The following is a 27,727-nucleotide window of genomic DNA, read 5'->3' as shown; positions in this document are numbered from 1 at the left end:
TTACAAAGACGTTCAGGCAGCTCCTAGGGGCAAGGGACAGTGACTAAGCTTCGTAACTGTAGAACAAAGTACGGTATACATTACCAGGAGAAATCCAAGATTATAACAAATATAAGTCATCACCCCCCAAAAAAGTTGAAATGGAATAGGTGGACCAATTTGTTTGCCTAGTAAGATACGGGATGCACCAACAACCCTAGTCCAGCCAAACAACAACTGAACATGTTAAACCCACTATTTTCATTAATATTCAATAAAATGGTTCATTGGATATGTTAGCGCCAGCCATTATACATATATTAATGATATGTATCACTTTTCATACTTTACCTTTCTTAGAGATTATAAAATATCATCCATGACGCATTCTAAATCGCTGTATGATCCAAGCCTATGAACTAACCAACAGAAAAGGCAGACGGTGTATTTACGGATTTTCCAGACTTTTATCAACACTATAATTTCTCTGCTGCCATTAACAAACGAAATGAAATCGCGTGGTGTTCATGCGTTTGCCAGTTGGAAATGAACTGAATGAATCTGATGAAGGATCCTTTCGTCTCTATACAACTCACAACACTGTTATTATTGAGATATTTATGTTTGTATCTTTATTTTCACACTCAGTACGTTTGTGGCGTGTGTTTCATTTATAATTCTAATAATATATACTTCTATGTTTGTATCTCTTTATAGGCTGGACGAATTCGTTTCTATTTCATCTGATTTACAATTCAACATTTAAGAATATCAAAGAAGATATAAAAACTGCTGAAAACGTATCTAGAGCTGTGAGTAGTTATGAATTCTTTGACTTTCATAATCTTTTTAACTTTCTCTCTATCTCTCTATCTCTCTCACGTATCTCTTCACATATATACACACACGTATACATATACACGCACACATACACATACACATATATATCTTCTTTTATTCTTTTTCTCATTCCAGTCATTTGACTGCCGGCATAAACGGGATGTTTTCTCTGTCCGGAACCCATATATCTAAGTCTTCATTTGCTCTACATAGACCTATTAAAACATTTTGGAATCAAGATGATTCCGGAAATGTAAATCTGCCCTTCATTCGATTCTTGAACATACAGTATTCGGACCTGATTTAAAAGCACTTGGTTTACTATTCCCAGCAGGTAAAGCTTGACTGATTCACACCACACCGTTGGTGTTTGTTAGATGACGTCAGAGATAAGCGACATTCACGTCCTTAATTTTATTCGAGATAAGGACATTCGTATTCAACTTGGGACTGAAACAATAGTATGATTGCATTACAGAAGTAATTCTCATCTTCGACGGGGCTATATACACATTATAGATGTATTTTAGAGATATCGTTTAGATCTGTTTAGTTTCGGACCGCAGGCTCAATTACAGCTTCGACTGAGAAAGTCCAAAATCTATGTGGTGTTCGGGATTTAAGTTAGTGTGTACATATATATATTTATGTGTGTGTGTCTGTGTGTGTGCGTGTGTGGGGTGTGTGGGTGGGTGCCTGTGTGTGTGTACTTCATAGAATAAAAGTTAAACAACAACTGAATAATGAATTCAATAACATTATTAAATATCATTCATGTCTTCGAGAAATGATGACAGTTACTGGATTTTCACACCATCGGGTTTTCTACATATTGTTACACTTCCATGAAAAATACATACTTAGAAATTATTCAGGAAACCAGAAAACCTATGCTATTCTAAGATAGTTATTTTGTTTACCCAATAGGCCAATTCACGTTTACATGCCAGTGAGTTGCCAAGGACGCCAGTACACGTTCACAGTCATGTTCTTTCATATCCCAGTGATCCTTACATTTCTGGAAGGCTTTATATATGATTATTTGTGTGTTTGCGTATGCGTGTGTGTGGGTGCGGGTATGTATATATGTATGTATATATATATATATATATATATATATATATATATATATATATATATATATATATATATAACACAACAAAACGACACCGGGAAAATCAGATGTTATTTGATTCCACCTCTTTCTACTGTAGAATGTGGTGAACTCATAGTTTAGAGCCAGGATAACATCCTATGACATCATCGTAACCGTGGATATTAAGTGGACTTCATTTGGAAAATGTGACCAAAAGAATAAATACAATTTATATAAATAAGTACTGGTTTTGGAGTAAAATCTTCAAGATCGTGACGCATGATGGACGATGATTAAGCCTGAAGCAACTAAAGGATTAAAGAAATGTCTGATATATGCGCCTTTGTGGAGATCTTTCATTAAAAATAGCCATCTAATGTGTCATATCTTATAGAGTCGATGGACCAGTTTGCCGCATTTGACCCCAGGGTTGGGAAGGGGAAAAACAATCAGCCGCATGTCTCCTTTCATATATCTCATGGATTTACAGCTTTATATATTAAGATAACATATTTCTATACATCATATTTTGCTTTTTTTCTTCGAATATATATGGAAAGATTTCATTGCCAGGCAACGCCGGGTGCTTCTGCTAGTAGTAATTGAATTTGTACTTTTACTTCATTATTGAGTCTTCTTTCTTAATTTGCGTACAAATAATGTATATACGACTGTTGCAGATGGAGTATGCATTATCAAACGTGGCAGGAACGTGTGAAGTTGAATATTGTGGGTAAGTAAAATGGCATTGAACGTTTATTAAAATTCTGTTATATTTGGGATCAAAATATTCCATTGTTTTAAGATCTGAGTATGAATTAATGTTTGCATCAACAATGCTGCATTTGTAAAACGTAAAACACAAATTTATACTTTTAGTCAACCCTTCATCTGTATTGTAAATAAACTTACACACACACACGCACACACACACACACACACACACACACAAACACACACACACACACACACAAACATATATATATATATATATATATATATATATATATATATATATATATATATATATAAATATATATATATGTATATATATATATATATATATATATATATATATATATATATATATATATATATATATATATATATATATATATATATATATATACATATATATATATATATAGAAAGAGGGAAGAGACAGGGAACTACAAGTGAGTGTGAACACAGGTGTATATATATATCTTCGTTATCACCACCATCATCATTATCACTATTATCATCACCACCAGCAGTTTTGGTAGGATTTCTATGGCTTTACACAGTGTCCCTTGGACAGAATATATTGGTGTGCCCAGAGTCCGCCTGGTAATTTCAAAGAGCAAAGGGGCTACTGAGACCTTCAGATATAGATATTACGATGCCCTTTAACATATAAAAAAAATACGTATATAACAAACACAGAAGGTAAAACTATATATGCAAATGAAAACACAAATATATAGAACAGCTTATCAAGAAGGTATATACAATCGACTAAATATTCTAAAGCATGTCAATCGACTAAAAACCCTAAATAAAATATCAAGCGACTAAAATCCTCATTTTTCTCCCTTCAGTTAAAAATATATCAAAAAAGTTCATTTCCTAAAAAACATAGAATATTGGAGTCCAGGAGCAAAAGAGAATTACACATAATCAAATCAAACACAACTTGGGCCATTCCGGGAGTTCACTGCTGCAGTTGGATTACGAGTTAATGTGCACATCGTTAATGGCTCCCTCATCAGGATACATAGGTATCTCAACAATTAGTCATTCACAGGTATTTCTTTATTAAGAACAGATGCCCGAACATAGAGTAGACGACACAACGACAGACAACACAACGTGGGGACATAAAACACAAAGCGATGGATAAGATGAATATATAATAATGAGGTTAATCGTTTTAGATTATTAAAATTTTCCTTTGGCCCTAAAATGTATGTATCTAGTCCGTCGAGATCTACCACCATGGGGGAGGGTGTCATATCGTACCTCTAACCTCAGTAGAAGTATGTCTGTTTTAAAAGTGTCTTAAAATGCTTTGTAATATTGTATATCTATCATAATGCTATTCATTTTTTGTGTACTGCTATGTGGTTATATTCTAATGATGTTTCTAACATTTATTAAACTTTTATCTATAGCTGTATCTTTTTTTGTATGCTACCATATATGTGAAGTTTATCCTTGTGGTTTGGCTGCGTAGTGTGTCTCTTTTTGTCTGTGAATCCTTATTAGGAGTAGCATGTTTGTAGGCAAAGGTGGTTTATTTCTGAGGTGTTAGTGAGGTGGTTGTGTTTTCTGTCTGTTTTTCCTTGTTTCTATATCTTCATTCTTTTTTTTTTACTTTTTAGGCAGTGAATTCCTCGGTCCCCTCCTCTTCCTGCTTGGTACTTCCTGGTTTCAATGTTATTACTATCGTTGTTTTCTTTCTCGTTCTCGTATCCTCCCTCGGGCTGGTGATCTTTGATTTGGGGCAATTTACTTTTACGTGGCCCTTTGCTTTACAATGGCAGCAAGTGGGAGGGTTCACCTCTACCACCACTCGTAACTTTATATCTTCTGGTAGCTCAATTTCATCGCATATTCTATCCAGGACTTTTGCGTAGCTCCACCAGTTCAGTTGTTTTGTTCTTGAATCTTGTAAAATTGTTGGCTTTCGTCCGTATTCATTAAAATTGCAGCTATGAGCCACATTTCCTTTATTTCGTGGGGTATCCTATCAATTCTGACTCTCGCAACACACTTGCAAAGATATATTTGCAGGAGAACCCATTTTCCGACTTTAATGGGGACATTGTTTGCTATTGTGCGTCCTCAATGGTTGCAAGACGCACGTATACTGTGTCGAGCCTCCTTCCTCTATTGAAGGATGTTATGTTGTTCATTATTACTTGGTAGCGATTTTAATTGCCTCCTCAGGTGCTATTTCAATCTTTTTCCTTTTCAGTGACGTGGTTCTTTATATCACAAATTTCTACCGTTCCAAATTGGTAATCTCTTCAGGAGGACTCACTTTAACTTTGATCCCTCCCACTGTATTAACTATTTGCTTTTCTCTACTATGAATTCAACTAAAACCGCCTCTTCAATTTCGAGGTTGACGGTGGCAGCGTTCTTTTGCTAACTGGCTGCAGAAGCGTAGGTCCCGGCCCTAGCAGCCTTGGGCGTCTGCACCGTTTTACTTATTCCATTTTCGCCCCTAACTGGGAGAAAAAGCAAATAAATGTCACGGCCCATAGGCAAAACAACAAAATCAACACTAGGCACTAAGCTTTTAGCAATTGTTTTAACTACCGACCTCAATGTAGCATCTCAATTCACATAGGTCCTACATGTCGCCTTAAAATTGACAATACTGACTATGTAAAATCTATCTAAATTACCCTCCTCTTTAACGACGCATATATATAGTATCAGTAGTCAGACAGAATCTGTCAACGGGACATGACCTAGGTTTTCTACAATTACAGGATTTCCCAGAAATACAATACCCAAAATCCCTATTACTAATACCAACATTACTTATGCTTTTTGAATAGAACATTTTTATGAGATGAACTTTTTTGAGATATTTTTAATTGTGGAGAGTAAAACATATTTTTTACTTGACTGATATTTTATTTAGGGTTTTATTCGCATGACACGCTTTAAGATTTTTAGCCGATTGCATATACCTTCTTGATAGCCGTTATATAAATATATATATATATATGTATATATATATATATATATATATATATATATATATATATATATATTTGTATTATTATTTGCATATATAATTTTGATCTTCTCTGTATCATATATATATATATATATATATATATATATATATATATATATATATATATATATATATATATATATATATATATATATATATATATATATATTCATTCTATACGTTAAAAGCCATGGTAATATTTATATATGCTGAAATGTATGGAGGTGGGGAATTATATAAAGTCGTTGGCAAGAATTTGATGTCTATTCTGTAATCAATATTTTTTCTGTGTCTCGTTTCATTTGAGCACTTCTTTTTTGCCGTCTAATAAACCCATTTGTCTTCATAAAAAAGGCAAAACTTGTTTCTTGTCGTATATATATATATATATAAATATACATATATACATATATATATATATATATATATATATATATATAATATACATATGTATATATATATATATATATATATATATATATATATATATATATATATATATATATATATATATATATATATATATATATATATATATGTATATATATATATATATATATATATGTATATATATATTTATATATATATATATATATATATATATATATATATATATATATATATATATACATATATATAAAATATACGTACATACATATATATATATATATATCTATATATATATACACACAAATATATACATATGAATAAATATATATATATATATATATATATATATATATATACAGATACACACACACACACACACATATATATATATATACATACATATATATATATATATATATATATATATATATATATATATATATATATATATATATATATATATATATATATATATATATATATATATATATATATGGGAGAATATACAAATAATAACAACAGACGAGGACAGGTGGTGTAAATAAGAAAAGGATATATTAGTATGACGCTCGGGAATACGGAAAGTCTTTGACGTTTCGAGCTACGCTCTTCAACAGAAAGAATACGGAGACAAGGAGAAAATATATATATGCATATATGAGTAGAAGACGTCACCAGCTGTGCCAACAAAATGATGTACGAAACCAAACGAGTTAAATACGAAAACAATCAGGGAAAAAAGGAAAACAGGTCAGACTAACAAGTAATATAGAGATACATACACATACAACAACAAAAACAAAATAAAATTTGATTCGTAAAATTTTCATGTAATGAAATAACGTGGTAGATATTGTTGAAAATAATTATATTATTTTAATCGCTTTTTAATATTCTATTTCAGATTAGAGGAACTGAAAAACGTATTTAATATTAATTGCTCTGTACCTGATAATGTTACTAAAGATGAAGTTTTCAAGCAAATTTTTGAAACTCTTAACTCATCAAAGACATTGCGTAATTTGGGGATTAAGCAAGATGAGATGGAATTGATTGGTGAAAGTAAGTCGTACGTTTCTTGCCAGTTGTATAGCCAACACAATCACCATCATCACCATTATCACATACGCTGTCGTCGTCGTCATCATCAGCATCTTAATAAGAATTGAATAATATTAAGGATACTCACAAACACACAAATACAAACACACACCCACACAAACATACATACACACCAACACACATATGCACCTTTTTTCTCAAATCAATAATGTGTCTTGTAATTTTATTTATAATGTCCTCTGTCTACTTCCCATTGTCAACTGAATCCTTTTATTCATTTTAGCTTGATTTATGGAAATTCTACAGGAGATATTTGTTTTCTACTTAATGTGTGTATATCTAAGTCTTATGGAGACAAAGTCGAACAATACTGTGGTGCTGAGGCTTGTGATGGAAGGAACTCTCTAGTCATAACTTTCGTCTTCTCTACAAGAAAGAAAGTGACCGTTTTAGTTTCCTCATGACATGTTAATTCTCAAGAATTCTAGAGTTCCATTATATTTTAATAAAGAGGAAGTTAAATTGCGCTCAATCTTTACCGGGTCTTCGAAGATGATGAGACAGTCGAAGAGAATTATCACCAAACTGGAGACGAGTTTCAAATAAGGAAATTCTGCTCCACTTATGGCATCAAAACTGTCAGGTGATGGCGTTATATCAGGTGACGGCTTAACTATTTCAGCGTAGACGTGCATGCTCGCATTTAAAATTAGAATGTGAACTGTTGTTATTAGAAACGCAATGCATCAAGTTATACCGATACCCCACTTTGACTCGAACTTTTTTTACAGAACATAAAATGAGGAAAGCCAAATCTAAAATCATGTCTCTGAGAATCAGAACAAATATCACGAAGCAGTTTCGCATGAGAGCCTGACATCTCATTGCCTACAGATTATGCTGGACATATTTGGTTTTAATTGCCAGTTACTGGCAATCACCCTTCGATGTTTAGTCACGTATATTTTTCAAACGAAGTCAATTTATTCCAAATTGGTCCAGTTCTTTCTACTGCAAAAATGAATCGGGATGTTGTATTGGCCTTTGCCTTTACCTTTGAAAACATTCGTGGCGTAGAAAGGGGAGACTTGTATACAGAGGCGACCGCTGGCCTTCCACAAACAACTTTGTCCGGAATTGTGCCTCAGAGGGTAATTTTCTGTACTTAATTTATTCAATGTTAATACTGTCTGCCAAATTTAAATGCAAATATATGATTGTTCTTCATATTCGTCATCGGAGAATACATCGTTTCTTTAGACTGTGTGTATTTGCAACACAGTTGAATCAATAGTTCAAGGACTCATGTTGATGAAAGCTGTCCTCTGGCTAGCAGACAGCAAGAGGTAGAAGCACGCAAAACAGGAAGGTTCCAAACATTGACATATCTATTCATTCTTAATCAATCCTGCCGGAGTTGCTACCGATGCTACGCCACCAACAATTTATTCATGTCTGTCAAAGAAGAAAACAGTGCCGCACAATATCAGCTAGAAGTTGCAGGAACATGCTGATTTATACCTGAAATGAAGCAGAAGCAGGCTCTGCTTGGCTGAAATATTTATACCTTCCTATGCTTTCATGAGCTCAAAAAGCGAATTGTTTGGAATATGCCCTCGGAGTCACAAGTTCATTTGGCTACGTGGTCTAGTATATTTTTGAACTAGAGAAATTACGAAACTCACAAGACAGTTACATCTTCACACTTCATGAAAACCAATTCTAGGAAAGTACACTGCCGAATAAAGATAAGAGGTCTTTCATTAAACAACACTCCGTTTTTTATCAATCAATTTTACCAAGTCATTTCCTCGCATGTAATAATGTTCCACGATGTATAAAAATATGAACACATAAGCATAGATATATGTGTATATAAACGTAAGTATATATGCATATCTTTGTATTGAACAGAATATCGGATGTTCTTATACACCACTGGTCACAATGCGTTACCTCGGCAGCTGCGGAATTGGTGAGCTACTTTCGAGAGAATTGATTAACATTTTATTTAGTTTAAGCCTAACTTACTCTAAAGGGTTACATAATAATTATAAAGGGTGTTTAGTTACATATTCGGATGTTTTCATCTTTTTATGCGTCTATGCCACAAAATATATTCAGAAATCATTATATATTATCGGCCTTAAATCAGCTTGCACATCCAAACTATTGTTTACTACCGCTACGTGTAGTAGTAGTAGTAGTAGTAGTAGTAGTAGTAGTAGTAGTAGTAGTAGTAGTAGTAGTAGTGGTGGTGGTGGTGGTGGTGGTAGTGGTGGTGGTGGTGGTGGTGGTGGTGGTGGTAGCAGCAGTAGTAGTAGGAAACAACAGTTTGGATGTGCTAGCTGCTTTAGTCCGATGATATGATTTCTTAACATTTTGTGACATAGACGCATACAAAGATAAAGACCTCTTGATATGTAATTAAACACACTTTATAATTATCATTTAATCGTTTTAGGGTAAATCAGCTTTAACTTGAATATACTATTAATCAATTCCCTCAAAATTGGCTCACCGATTCCGAAGCTACCGAGGAAATGCATCGTGACTAGTGGTGTATAGCAACACACGATACTGTGTTCAATACAAAGATATGCATATATACATACATTTATACACACATATATCTATGTGTTTGTGTTTATATTTTTATACATCGTCGAGCAATATTACATGCGAGGCAAATGACTGGTGAAAATGATGCTATTGTCTCGCAGCGATTATTCAACTGACATCGGTGGTAAAATTGATTGATAAAAACGGAGTGATGTATAGTGAAAGACCTTGGTAGTACTACTCTACTACTACCATTACTATTGCTAGATTTACTAGTACTACTACCACTACTACCACTGCTGCTGCTGCCACTGCTGCCACTGCTGCTACATTTACTACTACTTCTACTACTACTATGAATCCTACTACAACTACCACCACTATTACCACCACCACCACAAGCAACACTATTACAACTACTCACCAGTATTAATGTACATGTATTTTACAGTATATAAACCACACCAAAGAATTCCCTAATAAGTATCTCATATAAGCGTTCTGTTTCTTTTTCAGTGGTTTGTAATGAAAATACAACATCAACAAACAATGGTACTTTTTATTGGCCAATGACGAAAGTAGGAACTAATGTGTCCATCTCATGTCATGCAAATGTAGCAACGAGACCCTGGTTCGTTTGTAATGTTTGATCTCTTCTAAAATTTTGAAATTTGAAGTGTCATCCTGTTGGAAGAGAAAGTTACATCTTATTATAATTCTGTTTGGAATTACGTTGTTTACCGTCGGTATAACCATCACATGATTAGAGAAAAAGGAGAAAAAAGAGGAAGAGAGAAAGGACACGGAGAGAGTAGCATTCGTGACGTAATTATAACGATTGCATGTGATTAATTAAAGAGAAAGTTAGAGCGAAGGCAAGAAAGAGAAAAAGGAGAGAGAAAAATGAATAAGGCGAAGAGTGAGACATAAAGAGGGACAAAAAATAATAGGAGAGCGAAAAAGAGGATAAGGTGAAGAGCGAAACAGAAATAGGGAGAAAGAAAAAGAGGGAGAGAGAAGTGTCCATGATATGTGCTGGGGAAACGTAATATATATTACGTGGTTACAAAGCTTAGTTGGAAGTAGAAGAGAATTAGAAATATAAGGTCAGCAGAGCGGTGATGGTCTGATGGTGAGATTTTAAAAATGGCAGGGGGAGGTAGAGGAGAGGAGTGAGGGGGAGAAAGAGGGGAGACAGAGGGGTGAAAGAGAGGGGAGACCTGATAATCGTGGGGTGGAGGCGACGACGGTGATTGAATAGTGAAAAGTGTATTTTATAAAATTTAACCAAGTTTTTTTTTCTATATCACCTATCATTTAATACCTATACATAAGTGCATCGTTGTTGTTGTTGGCACTCCGTCGCTTAACGACGACGAGGGTTTCAGTTGATCCGATCAATGGAGCGGCCTTCTCGTGAAATTAACGTGCAAGTGGCTGAGCACTCCACAGATACGTGTACCCTTAACGTAGTTCTCGGGGATATTCAGCGTGACACAGTGTGACAAGGCTGACCCTTTGAATTACAGGCACAACAGAAACAGGAAGTAAGAGTGAGAGGAAGTTGTGGTGGAAGAGTACAGCAGGGTTCGCCACCATCCCCTGCCGGAGTCTCGTGGAGCTTTAGGTATTTTCGATCAATAAACACTCACAACGCCCGGTCTGGGAATCGAAACCACGATCCTATGACCGCGAGTCCGCTGCCCTAACCACTAGCCATTGCGCATCCACACATAAGTGCATCAATGTGGCAGATATATACAATATGACGATGTTTTTTCTATACAGGAAAAATGGAAAAATAAGATTGAATATTTATTTTATGCGTGTTGTTTCCTAAGTTTATAAAATTGTGTATAAATATATGAAATGTATATATAAAGTACATTAAGAAATCATCGTATTCCAATTTCTTTCACTCTTCAATGAATAGCAGATGAATGATTATCATTTGATAAGAAAAAAAACACAACCTATGCTTTCAGGTTTTTTGGATTAAGTTTTCAGAAATAACACACTAAGTTTACCATTAATTCGGTGAAATATTCACGGGGCTCCGCTAGTAGTAGGCAAAACACTTAGAGATATAAAGATTATAGAATTAATGTCCGTGATTTAAAATCATTTAACACTGATATTTTACATTTTACACCATGACATTATTTTGCCATGTCATAACAACCAAAATTTATTTCGTTGCGATGTTAGACGAAGGTGTAAAACATTTCTTGTAATTATTCCTGTAAGTGCCAGAATATCACAAAATAAATGTAGGGTAACAAGCATATATCTATACTCAACCAATAGCATTTATCACCAATTCTAATGATTTCAGAGTAATATCATTTATTCAATTTTATGATGTACTTTAGAGCAATACGATTTGTAACTATATGGTTACCATATGGCGGTGAGCGAGGAAAGCAGATCACCGTGGGACCTATCTCATAGTGGTTACTATTCTTTCATATCTCCCACGTTATTCCACATGCAAGCATCTAAGTTGTTATTGTTGAAGGGTGATTTTTATAAGTCTTCAGACAAAGGTGGAACTACTCCAGTTTGTGCCTGTAGAAGAAAATATACGTAAATCTCTTGCTAATGATGATGACAACAAACTATAGGTAGATGATTGGCCGCCCACTTCTGATTAACAGCCTCGTGCCTTAATACTTCATCCACCTAACTTGTATTTACAAAGTCACAGCAAAATATAAATAATAAAAGCAGAGGTAGCAATATCTTTTTAATCTAAACTTAAGTAAGAAAACATATATTATATTGATTTTAAGGATAGGAATTTAGAATAAATTATCGATATTTGACGGAACACATCCCTGTATTTATCCTTGTTCCACTAGATTATGAGTTCAAATCACGATCGAGTCGTTGTTTATCAGACATTTCTCTAATATTGATGAAATGAAAATGCATAAACACGTCTGATAATATTTGATATTTATCTTTCAGTTTTTCCGGAAGGGTGATAGATCCAAGGATGCCAACGACATCACCGAAATGTTCACCATTCACTGGCGTCTGGCAAGAGCCAGACATGTCTCAATGCTACAATACAGAGGGGATCACTGAACAACTAAAGAACCTCACAAGCGTAGACATCGGTAAAGGTGAGTTTGGGGAAATACCCTTACCGTAGTATTAGTAGGAAACGTGGAAACAGCAGCAATAGGTGGAGGAGGAACATATGTGAGTATATAGGAGGGATATATATATGAGTGTATGTGTGTGTGTGTGTGTGTGTGTGTGTGTGTGTGTGTGTGTATGAGGTTTATATACACACACACACACACACACACATTTGCCTGCGAGTGTGTGTATGTACATGTATGCATGCAGGTACGTTTAGTCATGATTAAAATCATCTGTCAAGATACAATACTTTTGTTCATCTCTTCCAACGGCGTGTCACTAGAATGGAAATGAGCTGACAGAAATGATTACTTGAGAGATTTGAGTTTATTATTAAATAAAGACTACTTTTCTTATTAATTTTCTGCAGAATCGGTCAGTAGATAAAGGAATATAAAGCAATGGAGATATCATTTGTACAAGCGTCTATTACGTTGTGTGGGTGGCTATAAAGAATTTAAAACTTCAATGACACATTCCCCATTCCTGTGTAGCATTAAATTCAAGCGATTTACAATTCGCAGCTGTAGCACTGTAACATTAAAGAGATGCTCTTAAGCTTGCAGCCTTGTGATGCCTTCAGTTTCTCATAAGTCGTTGATGAAGACTGAACAGTCTTAATTCTTAGGACCGCAGCCCGTTTTCATTTAGGTTCAACATGTAATTGAACAATAGTCTCGTTCATATTAACAGATTTTTATGACGGCTGGTGTATCACAGCTCACTGGTTGTCAATAACGTTATTTATAAGCATCCATTTCCACGAGTATGTCTTATTCAACTATAAAGGGCTTCCATAACGTTGTGTACCTTCCCCATTGTTCCAGTTAACGTTACAGAACAAGAGACTAACGATATATAGCAACCAATATACAACTGATATACAACTAAACACATATAGCAATCTCTATATTATGTGAATCCTGAGTTGTTAATTAACTTTCTTTAAATGTTATGCGACATTTTATTTGCATCTAATATTTCGTCTGAAAGCGACAGTAATTTACCTTAAATTTCATGTTAAATTTTTCATTCCAGAAAATGTTGAGAAGGTTTCAACAATACTCCGCAATATTTCCAAGAAATCAGTGTATTTCAAAGCAAAAGATATTGACTTGGCTGTAGACATTCATGAAAAAATGGTGCCATTGATATCGAATGTCTCCATCAATATAACAGTGAACAATATACTTCCTAGTATCAACGATATGATAAACACACCGGAAGAGGTTTTGGATGAAACAGAAGAATCAGAGGGAACCGGGAAAAGGTAAAATTTAGATCCCTTTTGCTGTCAGTGCAACAGTAGTAGTAGTAGTAGTAGTAGTAGTAGTAGGTAATGATGGTGGTGGTGATGGTGGAGGAATAAAAAGAAGAAGAAGAAGAAGAAGAAGAAGAAGAAGAAGAAGAAGAAGAAGAAGAAGAAGAAGAAGAAGAAGAAGAAGAAGAAACAGTAGCATATATAGATTTATTAATCAATATAATCAGTGTAATTACATCTATATCTAACTGCGTATTTGAAACATACACTTAACATTTATTTTCTTGATTTTCTCACAGAATGCTGGACATTATAGAAGCAATCGCAGAAAAGATTCCACTGGAAGAGCAGCGGCTCACAGCTGTATATTCTAACCTTGGTATAGGTGCTATGAAAGTGGAGAAGGACACTTTCAATGGTGCTGTCTATGGTATTTCATTTGGAAATAAAGAAAATGAAGCAAAGACAATGGTACAGTACTTTCTCGTGATTACTTTCTTATTAACCATTAACCATAAATACTGAAATTGATAAAATACATTACAGTGAAATATAATATTTTTATTATCATATAAAATAGCGATGGTATAAGTCTTGGTGCAGATTACAATCCAAATATAAAATACAATATATATACGGCACAGATTGGCAATAAAGCTGAAATAATAATCGCTTCAACTTTAGGTGCAAAGTTCGAAGTTTTGGGGAAGTTGTCTAGTTGACTACACCGACGCTAATTCTTCTATACAATCTTCAATTAGAGTGTAGAGACGGGAGAAATGCTGTTACGCATTTTTCGTCCAGCGTGCTTTCTCTTCTGTCAGCCCACTACTTTTAAATCTAACATAATAATTGGAGCTTGTATATATATATATATATATATATATATATATATATATATATACATACATAAAAGTGCTACATCCAAAAGATTTAAAACTTAGACCAATTATAGCTGGCCCAGTATGCCCTACTCACCGTCTAAGCAATTTCATCGACATTCTTTTGAAGCCACTATGTACATACATACCCAGTTTCATTCGGGACGACATCGACTTTTTATCCCATCTTCCCAAAACCGCTGAAACAAATTCAATCCTACTGAGCTTTGATGTAGTAAGCCTATACACAAATATCCCACATGATTTAGGAATAAAGGCGGTGGAATACTGGGTAGACAAACACAGGGAAGCAATTCCCAACAGATTCACGTTGACATTTATACTAGAATCAGTGAGACTTATCTTGGAAAATAATACTTTCTTCTTCAATGGTAAGAACTATATCCAAATTAAAGGCACGGCTATGGGGACGAGGTTTGCTCCCGTTTATGCGAATTCGGTGATGGGTTACTTGGAACAAAAACTCTACCAGGAAATAGAGGAGAGATATAACACCGAATTTAGGAAGTTTATAGAAAAAGCATGGAAGAGATACCTGAACGAGTGCTTCATAATCTGGACCAAACCTCAAAGCATTGTGGAAGAATTTAACACCCTCCTGAACAACCTACACCCATCCATCCAATTTACAAAGGAGATGAACAGTAGCAAATTACCATTTCTAGATATAATGGTAATTAAAAAGAACACCGCCATTACCACAGATATGTATTACAAACACACAGACACACACCAATACTTGAACTTTAAATCGTGCCATCCACCCCATACAAAACGCAACATACCATACTGCCTAGCCATGAGAATATGTACTATTGTAGAGGAAATAGAGACCAGAAATCAGCACCTGATGGAACTGAAAGAATTTCTGCTGAAGCAAAAGTACCCATCACGACTCATAGAAAACGGTATTCAGCGGGCTTCGAAAATACCCATACAACAACTGAGGACACCACAAAGAAAAGACAAACAGGAAAGGATCATTCCATTTATAGTGACACAAAATCCATGCCACCAGAACATCTTTAAGCCTTTATATATTTAATCCTTTATATTGAACACTCAATATTCCTTATATTCAATAAGACATTCAATACTTTATTTCATAGTACCATGCATTTTTATTTTATATTATATATTGTATATTATATTATATATTATATATTCCATATTCTATATCCCACATTGGTTTTGCAGGAATATAAATAAAACATAAAAAACAGACAGTGTTGGAACTCTTTTAAACAAAATAATATATATACATATATATATATATATATATATATATATATATATATATATATATATATATATATATATATATATATATATATATACATATATCAAATAATAAGCAACACGGATTTCAAAAGTGATTGCAGTACGCACGTTTCATGCTACTTCAATTTATTTAAGTAATGTGAGCATTACCTTAAATGCAATATGAAGAGCAATCTTCAGCTGCACGAAAAAATGTAGAAAAAAAGACATATTACAAATGTGGCAACATATTAAAACCAAGTGGGAGGGAGCAGAGGAAGAATATATAAGTCCATCGTGACATAGCAGGGTCTGACCCTGCTCTGTCAAGTACCCTTTCTGTTGAAGAGCGTAGCTCGAAACGTCAAAGACTTTCCGTATTCCCGAGCGTCATACTAATATATACTTTTGTTATTTACACCACCTGTCCTCGTCTGTTGTTATTTTTTGTATATTCTCCCATATATATATATATATATATACATATATATATACATATATATATATATATACATATATATATATATATACATATATATATATATATATATACATATATATATATATATACATATATATATATATATATACATATATATATATATATATACATATATATATATATATACATATATATATATATATACATATATATATATATATATATATATACATATATATATATATATATACAGATATATATATACATATATATATATATATACATATATATATATATATACATATATATATATATATACATATATATATATATATATACATATATATATATATACATATATATATATATACATATATATATATACATATATATATATATATATATATACATATATATATATATATATATATATATATATATATATATATATATATATATATATATATATACACACACTTATATATATATATATATATATATATATATATATATATATATATATATATATATATATATATATACCATTGACTTTCACAATCTTTCTAATCATTTGATTCATCTAAAAAATATGCAGTACTTCGTCACATGCCTTGCTTTTGGGTACCCGAGAACAAGAATGAGATTGAGACAGAAAACCGAATAGTACTGAATATATGAATAATTAGTTGACCAACGTAGAAACTCCACTTTTCTACTTCAGTAGTGGATAAGGGCATTTGTGTGATATTGGTACTTTTAGCTGTTCCGTTATTTGTAATGGTGTAACAATGTAGTAATTGGGAAGAAGTAGAAATTACAACAACAACAACAACTAATAATAATAATAATAATAATAATAATAATAATAATAATAATAATAATAATAATAATAATAATAATAATAATAATAAGAAGAAGAAGAAGAAGAAGAAGAATAACAACAACAACAACAGTATTAGTAATAATTCCTTTTCTGGAACAGTGGATTTCAAACGATATAACGTTATAAAAAATTATAACGAAATATTGGATTGAAAACCCGTTTTGGATAAGAAAGATCGAAGGTTGCCTGTTATAGGAGAATCCTGAACACCCCCAACGCGACTGAAGATGGACTAACCAATTACAATAAATAAGATCTGAGTAAACTGAGCAAAAGTGTAATGGGATCGTGCACTAGTTCTAATACAGTGTCAGAAAATTTAAACAAAAACAAGTGAAAATGTTCCCTGAATCCTTTTCGGACGAGTCGGGTTGGTGCAATAAATTTAAAGCAAGATTTCAGGTAAGAGAAAATCCATTACCGGTTTTCAAACGGAAAAGTAGTGTACAGTTTGTAACAAGTCAATAAGGAATTTGAAAGACTATAAAAATAGAAGTGATGGAAAAGATGGATTACTCAGACTGGGCTAATCCAACGGTGTATGTAAAAAAGAAGGACGACAAAATTCGGGTATGTGCAGATTTCTCGATGGGACTAAACGACTGTATAACTACCCATGATCTTGCCCAATGGAGATCTTCTCGAAACTAAGTGGTGGCAAGTTGTTCGTGAAATTAGATCTTTCTGATGCTTACTTACAAAAACAAGCGGAATACGAATGCACCAATAAGAATATTAAATGAATTTCATATAGTTCACCCGGGCATTTCAAGAATGAAGTCATTGATGAAAAGCCTTTTGTATTGGCCAAGAATGGACCGAGCGATTGAAGAATGTATGAGGACATGCAGAGGCTGTGCTTTCAGCAAAGCCGCCTACATCCTAATGGCAACAGTGACCAGAAACAGATATCCCTTGACCCAGACTGCATGTGGATTTCGCAAATCTATTTAACGGTTCAAGTTACCTTGTTGTGGTATACGGTTTTGCTAAGTGGCCAGAAGTATGTAAGTGTTAAACATCGGCACTTTGGTTGCAGTTAGTTTTTACACGAATTGTTCGCCAGGTATGTTACACCTGATACCCTTGTGTCTGACAATGGAACTCAGTTTACTGCAGAAGAGTGCAACAACTCTGTAAAATGTCCTCCATCTAACATGCCACCGCCATATCATCCTGGGTCAAATATATTGTCGATACATTTAAGAAGGCTTTAAAGAAAGCGAACAACGAAGTAATAGAGGACCTTGCAGTTCAACAGTTTTTGAGGGTGTAACAAGTGACACCGAATCCCAATACACCCTGCGGAATTAATATTCGCTAGGAAGATTAGATCAGTGTTTCATACATTGTTGCCGAGTAAAAAGAGAAAATATCGGACAAGTATTCGTTTATTCTTTTATATATTTCAGCGCCTTGAAGTTGCGGCCATGCTGGGGTACCATCAGTTTTTTTTTTAAACAGCGCAGGAGCGTCTATGGTCGCACAGATTTAAAACACCTACATAGATATATGCTAAAACGAAGTAACCACATAACTAAGCTCCAAACGTCTTGCAAATTGTTCACAAAGATATATAAAAACGGTAAAGGAATGTGAGAGGACGGAGTGATTGCTAAACAGATTGGGAAAGTGTTATTTTTGGTAAAAGGTCATAACTACATATATAAGAGACATATAAATCAACTAGAATCTTAAGGTTTACTGAGGAAACGGTCACAAGAAACGAATTTCCGGTGGAAGTCATTTTTTATACATTTAATGTACCAACGCTTAAACAAATCGTGCAAACAACACGTTGAAGCATGAGAAAAAGAAAACTATCAGAAGTACTTGTAAGTGACTTTAAACACAAAATATACTTAGCCCCGGGCGAAGTTGAATTCTGAAAAAGGGCAGATGTTATGTGAGAATCCTGAATACTCCTATGTGACTAACCGATTGCAATAAATCACTCAGCGAACAGTCAGCCGGTAGTTGATGATGTTACTCCGACCTTATTCGTTACCGAGTTAGTTCGATGTGTGTCCGTTTAACCAGTGAATGCTGAGTATCGTGCCTATGTTCGAGTACTACGCATTGCCTTCTGTGTTGAGATATATTTCTGCGATAGTTTATTTTTACATAACCACAACCAACTATTTATTTGTCAAATACCACTTCACACCAGACCTGCATACCCACGTCATAACATTGTCCATAGAACATTTTGTATCCAACAGAGTATTTCCAACCCAATATTTATATGCTACGAGGACCACTATTCCAAAACAGAATGTTTTCACATTCGAAAGTTTATGAATTTTTATGACGACCTCATTCACATGTAACGGTATATTTTTTTTGTTTATCAATTTCATTTATTTTTCTTTCAAATTCTTCCATCAGATATATAACAACTCAAATTCAGACCCACAAGTAAATGATAAGGTAGACTTCATTTCATTACCACGGAATTTGTTAAAACATCTGAAAACCGAAGATCAGTCTGCTGTTTCAAGGATTTCGTTTTTCGCCATGCAGGAAGATAAGCTGTATAGGGTATGGAACCAAAATCGAAATCTCTCTTTCTCCAGTTGACTAAATGTTTCAAATCGTTGTTGTTTTTATGATTCTAATACTAAAACAAATATAGCTACGAATGTCTATGTGTACGTACATATGTATATATGCATATATATGCGTGTGTGTATCCATTTATGATGAAGAAACCAACTAAAAACGTTCGTTGTTTTGACGAAACATGTAAGAAAGTCGGTGCGTTAAAAGCAGAGCTCGTTCAAAAACGACAAAATGGAATCATAAGACACCGGTGGTTTGGTCTCCACAGACATTCTGAGTAAATTCAGAATCATTGCTCTAATATGCAGAACAAACACATATATACGTGTATATATATATATATATATATATATATATATATATATATATATATATATATATATATATATATGTATGTATGTATATATACATTTATACATACCTACACACACGTTCACAGTTACGCACATACACGTACATGCGTACGCGTACCCACACATATTTGAATATTCTTCCTTTGAGGAAGGAAATTGTTTCTCTCAAAGATACAAAGCTCCATTGTTGGTAAGTTGATAAAAGGAACAAATCCATATTTTTAATCTTAGAAGACATTTTGTACTCTTTTACTACTCCGCTTAGAAATTTGTAAGCGGATTAGTAACATACGAATTAATTAGCTGATTGGATACTCATAATTCGTTTTCCGTAAGCGAGTCAAGAACGTTCTACGATTCGCTCTGGATCTCGACAACGGTGTGAAAACTGTGCCCTGCGAGCTACAGTTTCATTTTGAGAAGAAGAAGGCAGTTCGCAGGTGCTGAATCTGGCGAACTGGGCGGGTGTAGGAGCGATACCATGTTGATATTAGCAGGTAACTCAAAAGTGGGGAGAGCTCGGTGACAGGCTGCATTGTTGTCGTGAAGAATCTAGTTCTTCCCGTTCCCAGATCCGAACGCTTTTACCGAATGTCCTCTTCCAAACGTTTCAAAAAAAAGATGAATTTTCGATGTACAATATCATATTTCCGAGAGATGACGCTCGTGGCACTTTTCTCATCATCTTCCAGGAAAGTTCTCTCGGTTTTGAAGCGCCCGTGACATACGAATCCTTGCATATGACCCATTGCTTCGACGCCGTAAGCTTGCTGAAGCATATTCAATGTCTCTGTAACAAACGTCGCAAGTTTAACGCAAAATGTCACGTTGGATCTTAGTGATTGTCCACGAGAAAATCGCAGTCTACAGCATACATGTAATCACAAAAGTACAAATTTCACAACTTGCGAATTAAACACAGCGATGTCACTGGTCACACTGCTTCATTAAAGTCAATGCTCGCTCTCACAGCACACGCAACCATGTCCTGTCATCTGTTGGTGCGCTATTGAACTAGTCGCAGAACTTTTTGATACAACCACGTATTAAACACTTCCATCGAAGAAATTAATATATTTAATGACTTCTCTTTACAGGTAAAAAAATCCTCCAGTACCAAAGCAAATACTAAAATTAACAGTAATATTATTGCTGCAAATATTCCTAACATTAAAATAATCAACCTCGATGAACCAGTTAATATATCATTCAATTTAATAAATCCGGTAATAGCCATCTGTTTATTATAACTGTTGTTTTGTTGTTAATGCTTCATTTCAAAGTCATATCTCATTCCCCCTGAAAGAAACACAGTGCTAGTAGCAGTAGTAATAGTAGTGGTAGCAGCAGCAGCAGCAGTAGTAGTAGCAGTAGTAGTAGCAGTAGCAGCAGCGGCAGCAGCAGCAGTAGTAGTAGTAGTAGTAGTAGTAGTAGTAGTAGTAGTAGTAGTAGTAGTAGTAGTTGTGGTTGTTGTTGTTACTGATACAGTAGCTGTTACTATCTTCAGTTAGAACATGTATGTTTATAATGTAAGCATTGTGTGATGATGGAAGTATTCTATCTTCATTCCAAGAAATGCTTCAAGATGCTTGTGTTGTATCTTCCGATCACCACCATAATGTTTTACTATATCTCTGTATTGACTTCATTGATCGTGTCCCTGTATTTTCAGCGTGAATTACTTTGGGCTTTTAAATGGTAATCGTTGTTGCTGTTTACTCTTATGCCCTCCATGATCAAGTGAATCTATGACGTAACGCATCCCAGCCATTAATATCTTATCAACCTGTATACCGTTAAATATTTCTGAAACTACACAATCCGATGTATTCATCTATTTTTATGGCAATGAATGTAAATTAGGAGAATATGCATAGATTTATAAACGAGACGAAATGGTCAGATAAGTTATGCAACAGCCAATGATTTTGGATTCCCAATGCAGTTAGCTATCAAACGGTGTTGGCCATGAGCAGTTTTGATGTTTTATCAATGAAATTAACAAAGATTCATTACATGTATTTTAATTACAAAGGAATTTGATTAAGTTATCAGAATATGTTTTTCAGAATACCACCAACCCACAGTGTGTTTATTGGGATGAATCTCCTGGACAGAATCCCCATTGGTCAACCAAAGGCTGTAGTGTATCTAAGTATGTACCTGGAGAGAAAGCACTTTGTTCCTGTAACCATCTTACAAGTTTTGCCCTATTAATGGTTGGTAAGATTATGACGACTTGTTAATTACCTGTAATTAAGCTGCTTATGTTTATGCATTAATAATGTCAACACCTACTAGACTTTCTGTTGTTGGATAATTTGGTAAATATGTTAGGTTAATAGTAACTACGTGGGGTTGAAATATTGTAAAAAGTCGTTGTTGTTCTTGTTGGTATAACTGTTGTTTATTTGTTTAAACTTAGGACGGTGTCCTTTAAATTTGCCAAGCTACCATTCCCAAATACATGAAAATTCCTTCAGCAATAATTTCAAGGAGAGTGAGAGAGGCAGTCATCTCTCTTGATTTTAAAATTTATTGTGTTGAAGCCACCTGAATGATGGCCAAGTTGATAAATATATATTTAAGATATGATAAACCTCCGCAGCACAATAACCATGTTTGCAGCATAGATGTTAAACCCTTGATCTCCTCATGATTCTGTTACAAGATCTCTCCACTCATTAATAGGATTTCTTCTGCTGATGCTGTTTATATCCATAATGCACATGTATCCACCACTTGTTACTTATACTATACTTCTGCTGCCCACAAACATAAACGTTGCACCTCTCTAAGGCACATATCTAAACCTACAGGATTTGTCGAATTAAATCAAATTATTAGGTCACTCCATAACAGTTCTGCTCTCTCCTGACGTCACAAGAATCGAGATGAAACAGTCAGGTCACATGATGTTGCTTCTATCGTAGTCAGTTTTATCAGGAACATTTCTGAATCAATTCACTTGTTTTTTTGTTATTATTTACAGTACTGTAATTTTTGTTACAAAAGTAATTTGAATTTCACATGACTTCCTTTGCCTTAATATTCATTCATCACATATTTCATGTCATAAATTGACTCAAAATGAGACGAGCAACCTCTCAGCAACGCTGTCATCTCTATTTTGTCGTGATTCGCAATCTATAGTATCCATGGCCAAAACACATCTGAAGTAGACACGTCAAAGAATGCTACTCTACGTAAAAGAAACCGATTATGCAGCATCAAGGTGTGATAGTGGAAGAACGATTTTAATTTGTCTTGTATTAAAGGAATGAGAACAAAATAACATCGGTCCATCTCTGTTACGAGTCGGTTTAAGTGAAGCAGCCTCAATTAGCTGTACTGATAAAATATACAAAGAGATCTTCAGCGAATTTGAACAGAAGTTCTATGAGCTGGTGGTACATCTCATACTTCAACTCATACAACTGATATATATATATATATATATATATATATATATATATATATATATATATATATATATATATATATATATATATACATAATGAATTCGGTGGAACTGTTTCTTATGCAACATGCAATGTAAGACGGTCCACTCATATATTGTCTCTAATGCAGTTTACTCTAGTCCTCACCTTCTACATCAGCATTTTATCTACTCATAATTTACATGATTATTGACCGACACAGGAAGGAATGGGAGGCGGAGTTAATGCGTTATTGTTTGCTTCCGTTTCAGAATCTGAACACTGATCCCCCAACATCTCTATTATCTTACATTGGCTGCGCAATATCATTTGTCTGTCTCATTCTTACAGCAATAATTCATGTTTGTCTCAAGTAAGAATTTCAGTTTCTATTTTCTTTCATTAACGGTTTAAATGCAGAAAGGCAACATCCACCATTTAGTGGGGTTCTCGAAGATTGGTAAGATCGATGTGGTTGACGACTTCAGGAAAAAGTATGGATGAGGAGAGAATTTCAGAATGTTGTCCCTTTTACGAGCGATTAATTAAAGAAATATTTCAGATCAGGCTTTGTGACCCACGATACGGATGACAAAAAGGAAAGAGAAGAATTAGGGAACGATATCCTTTCTGTTTAGCTTGTAACGCCAGAAAGGTATTGACCAATAGAGTAGTTACAATGGCGAATCGATCTTTACTATTACTGCAATATCGGTCTCTGTTTTATACGATGTGTTAGTGAGCAAGTTGCTGTTCTGTGTTGGTGAGTTAACATTTACCGTTCAGCCAGATGAATTTGCTTTGTGTGGGATTGAGAATATATATATATATATGCGTGTGTGTGAGGTGTGTGTGTATGTGTGTGTGTGTGTGTGTGTGTGTGTGTGTGTGTGTGTGTGTAAGTATATGTGTGTGTATGTGTATATGTGCGTGTGTTTCTGGGTAGGCTATGTGCAGCAATAACACACTGCCATAGATCTGAGCAGTATTTCACTGTGGCACTTACTTGGGAATTGCAGAGTGTCAGAATTTGTTTAAAGATGGTCGCTATTTTCTTATCCTAAACAGGAATCCAAGTCTGACACAGTGTTTGGAATGGTCTATAAATACATACATACATACATACATGCATAAATACGTGCGTACGTACATACATACACACATTCATATATACATACGTACACACACACATACACACAAATATATATATATACAATCATGCACACACACATCACTTATACAATCATCCATTCATACATACATAAATACACATCTCATCACGTATGCAATAATATACACACACAATCATACACACAAAGACGAAGAAGATTAAGAAAGGCGTCTTTTGTCTAGTGTTGAGCTATCACGCAATCACTATTCATATTAAAAGACTCGGAAAGACCCTCCTGTCAGACCATCACATGGTACTTTGTAATCTCATCTTTTATCATTAAATCAAAATCATTCATCTTAGTGCAGCCACGTGACAACATAGACCGCGAAAAAGTAACTAGCGTGCAAGTACACCTGTCATTTGTTCAGTGGGCCTTCACAAAGATCGCTTCATAATGAAAGTAACTTGGTATTTAGCCGAGGATGAAGTTACCCACGTCTGTGCTAACTGCATCCCACCTCAATTCATAAATAATAATAGATGTAGGCTCTTAAGACATTTTAAAGCAACAAACAGAATAATATATTGGTTAAAATACTGCCGACAGCAACACTCAAGCGCAAGTGCAATAATTACGGTATAATCGTTAACACAACACCCCGAGAACTGCATGAGGCCTCTTAATAATTAGAGGCTCACTGATGAAAACTGGGCCTTTGGAAAAACTTAAGAGAATCCCGAGGGGCTACATTTTTGTTCACAGACACATTACTCTCTCTCTCTCTATATATATATATATAATAATAATAACAGTAATAGCGATTATAACGAAGTGGCATAGCATTACCTTTTATTCCTTTTTATATATACAGCTTCACCTAGACCTACACAGTAACCGTTGCAATTGAAACCCTACAACTGTATGTGTGTGTGTGTGTGTATGTGTATGCGTGAGTGTGAGTACTAGCAGTAATACCCGTCGTTTACCTACACTGTTTCTCGGAAGCCACGTTCAAAGTATTATTATATATGTAATTTACCCTTCCTGTATGTGTGCATTTCTATAAGAGAAAATTATGTAAACATTGAAGTGGAAAAAGGATCAATTTCATGCATGAACTGGTGCATGTTTAGTATATGACAATAATAAGTGAGTTGTATGTGTTATTTTATTTATCAATTAAGTAACAGCAATTATATAATATAGTTCATTTAAATAGGTAATTTACCCATTCTTGAATGTAATGATAGTAATGTAATGATAGTAATTAAGTTATTTAAGTATCCATGTATTAAGAGTGAAATTTCTTTATAAGCATTCCACACGTGATACTCCTACAAATAGTTTCGTTATGGGAAAAGCATGATTTTACTAGGGAGTAGTGTTTCATCAGTACAATGCAAAACCCCACACCGCAAAGATCACGTCGTAGAAAGTGGAAGAACTTGGCTGGGAGAAAAATTGCTCATCCACCTTATTCTCCAGAGCTTGATCCTGCAGATTACCATTCGTTTGGTAGTTTACAAATGAATCGACTCGAAGCAACAGTTCTATTCGAAACCCAAAATGTTTTTCGCGAATGGGATTAAAAAGTTTACGTATAGATGGAAAGCTCTCATAGAAAATGCTGTAAAGTATATTGACGATTAAGTTCAATTAATATGTGATATTCGATCATTTGTTTTCCTTTTTTTAAAATCCGGACATTACTTATGAGCTGACCTCATACATACTCACATACATACAAACATACACACACACACACACACACACACACACACACACACACACACACACACACACACACACACACACACACACACACGGGCTTTTTGCAGTTTCCGCCTACCAAGTCTATCCTTAAGTCTTTAGTCAGTCAGAGGTTGCAATTGAGGGCACGTTCCCATTATGGCATCTAGTGGTACTGAACTCGGAACTATCTGGCTGGAAAGCAAACTTCTTACCACACGACCACGCATTTCGCTTATACACATACACATTCTCTCTGTCACTCTCCGTTCTCGCGCTCTCTCTCACTCTCTCTCTCTCTCTCTCTCTCTCTCTCTCGGTTTCTCTCCCTCACACACAAGACAGACAGACAGACAGACAGACAGACACACAGACAGACAGACAGACACACAGACAGACACACATATAGATAGATAGATAGATAGATAGATAGGTAGGTAGGTAGGGAGATAGATAGATAGATAGATAGATAGATAGATAGATAGATAGATAGATAGATAGATAGATAGATAGGTAGGGAGATAGATAGATAGATAGATAGATAGATAGATAGGTAGGGAGATAGATAGATAGATAGATAGATAGATAGATAGATAGATAGATAGGTAGATAGATAGATAGATAGATAGACATAACATCGTTTATATTGAAATAATCATCATACACACAGTTGTAGCTATTATTTATAGACTGAGATTATTGTTTTCACCTGTACTTCATTGAATGAAATATTATTCCATTTTCCTATTATTTCAGAAATCTAAGGAAATTACTGGCATCAAAGGTTTTAGTAAACTTGTGCGTTTCTTTGGCTATCGCTAATTTGATCTTTCTTGTGGGGATGCACCCATATGCCTTTAAAATATCAGCTGCTTGTAAGGTAAGTGACAGCACATTGTAGCCTGTACAGATATTGTTTTATATGAAACACTACGAACGAGATCA

The 27,727-nt window shown here is 34.4% G+C and overlaps 1 protein-coding gene across 20 annotated transcripts in view; it reads left to right on the top strand.

Annotated features, from left to right (window-relative positions):
* Positions 1–27,727, top strand: part of LOC106882312 (uncharacterized) — a 206,134-nt gene that overhangs the window by 153,705 nt on the left and 24,702 nt on the right. For 19 of the 20 annotated variants that reach the window (XM_089345471.1, XM_089345467.1, XM_089345464.1 and 16 more), the window contains 12 exons: positions 697–791; positions 2,596–2,648; positions 6,946–7,103; positions 10,182–10,296; positions 12,636–12,793; positions 13,854–14,085; positions 14,376–14,547; positions 19,952–20,104; positions 21,576–21,704; positions 22,548–22,697; positions 24,191–24,291; positions 27,539–27,662. In XM_089345471.1, the coding sequence (XP_089201597.1) occupies positions 697–791; positions 2,596–2,648; positions 6,946–7,103; positions 10,182–10,296; positions 12,636–12,793; positions 13,854–14,085; positions 14,376–14,547; positions 19,952–20,104; positions 21,576–21,704; positions 22,548–22,697; positions 24,191–24,291; positions 27,539–27,662 (1,640 nt within the window). The remainder of the gene's footprint in view (positions 1–696; positions 792–2,595; positions 2,649–6,945; positions 7,104–10,181; positions 10,297–12,635; positions 12,794–13,853; positions 14,086–14,375; positions 14,548–19,951; positions 20,105–21,575; positions 21,705–22,547; positions 22,698–24,190; positions 24,292–27,538; positions 27,663–27,727) is intronic. The other variant, XM_089345463.1, reaches the window with a different exon arrangement.

Source organism: Octopus bimaculoides, chromosome 29 (assembly GCF_046866305.1).
Source record: "Octopus bimaculoides isolate indiv1 chromosome 29, ASM4686630v1, whole genome shotgun sequence".
NCBI lineage: Eukaryota > Metazoa > Mollusca > Cephalopoda > Octopoda > Octopodidae > Octopus > Octopus bimaculoides.
The sequence above is the reverse complement of the archived record's forward strand: the minus strand, read 5'-3'. Positions and strand labels throughout refer to the sequence as shown.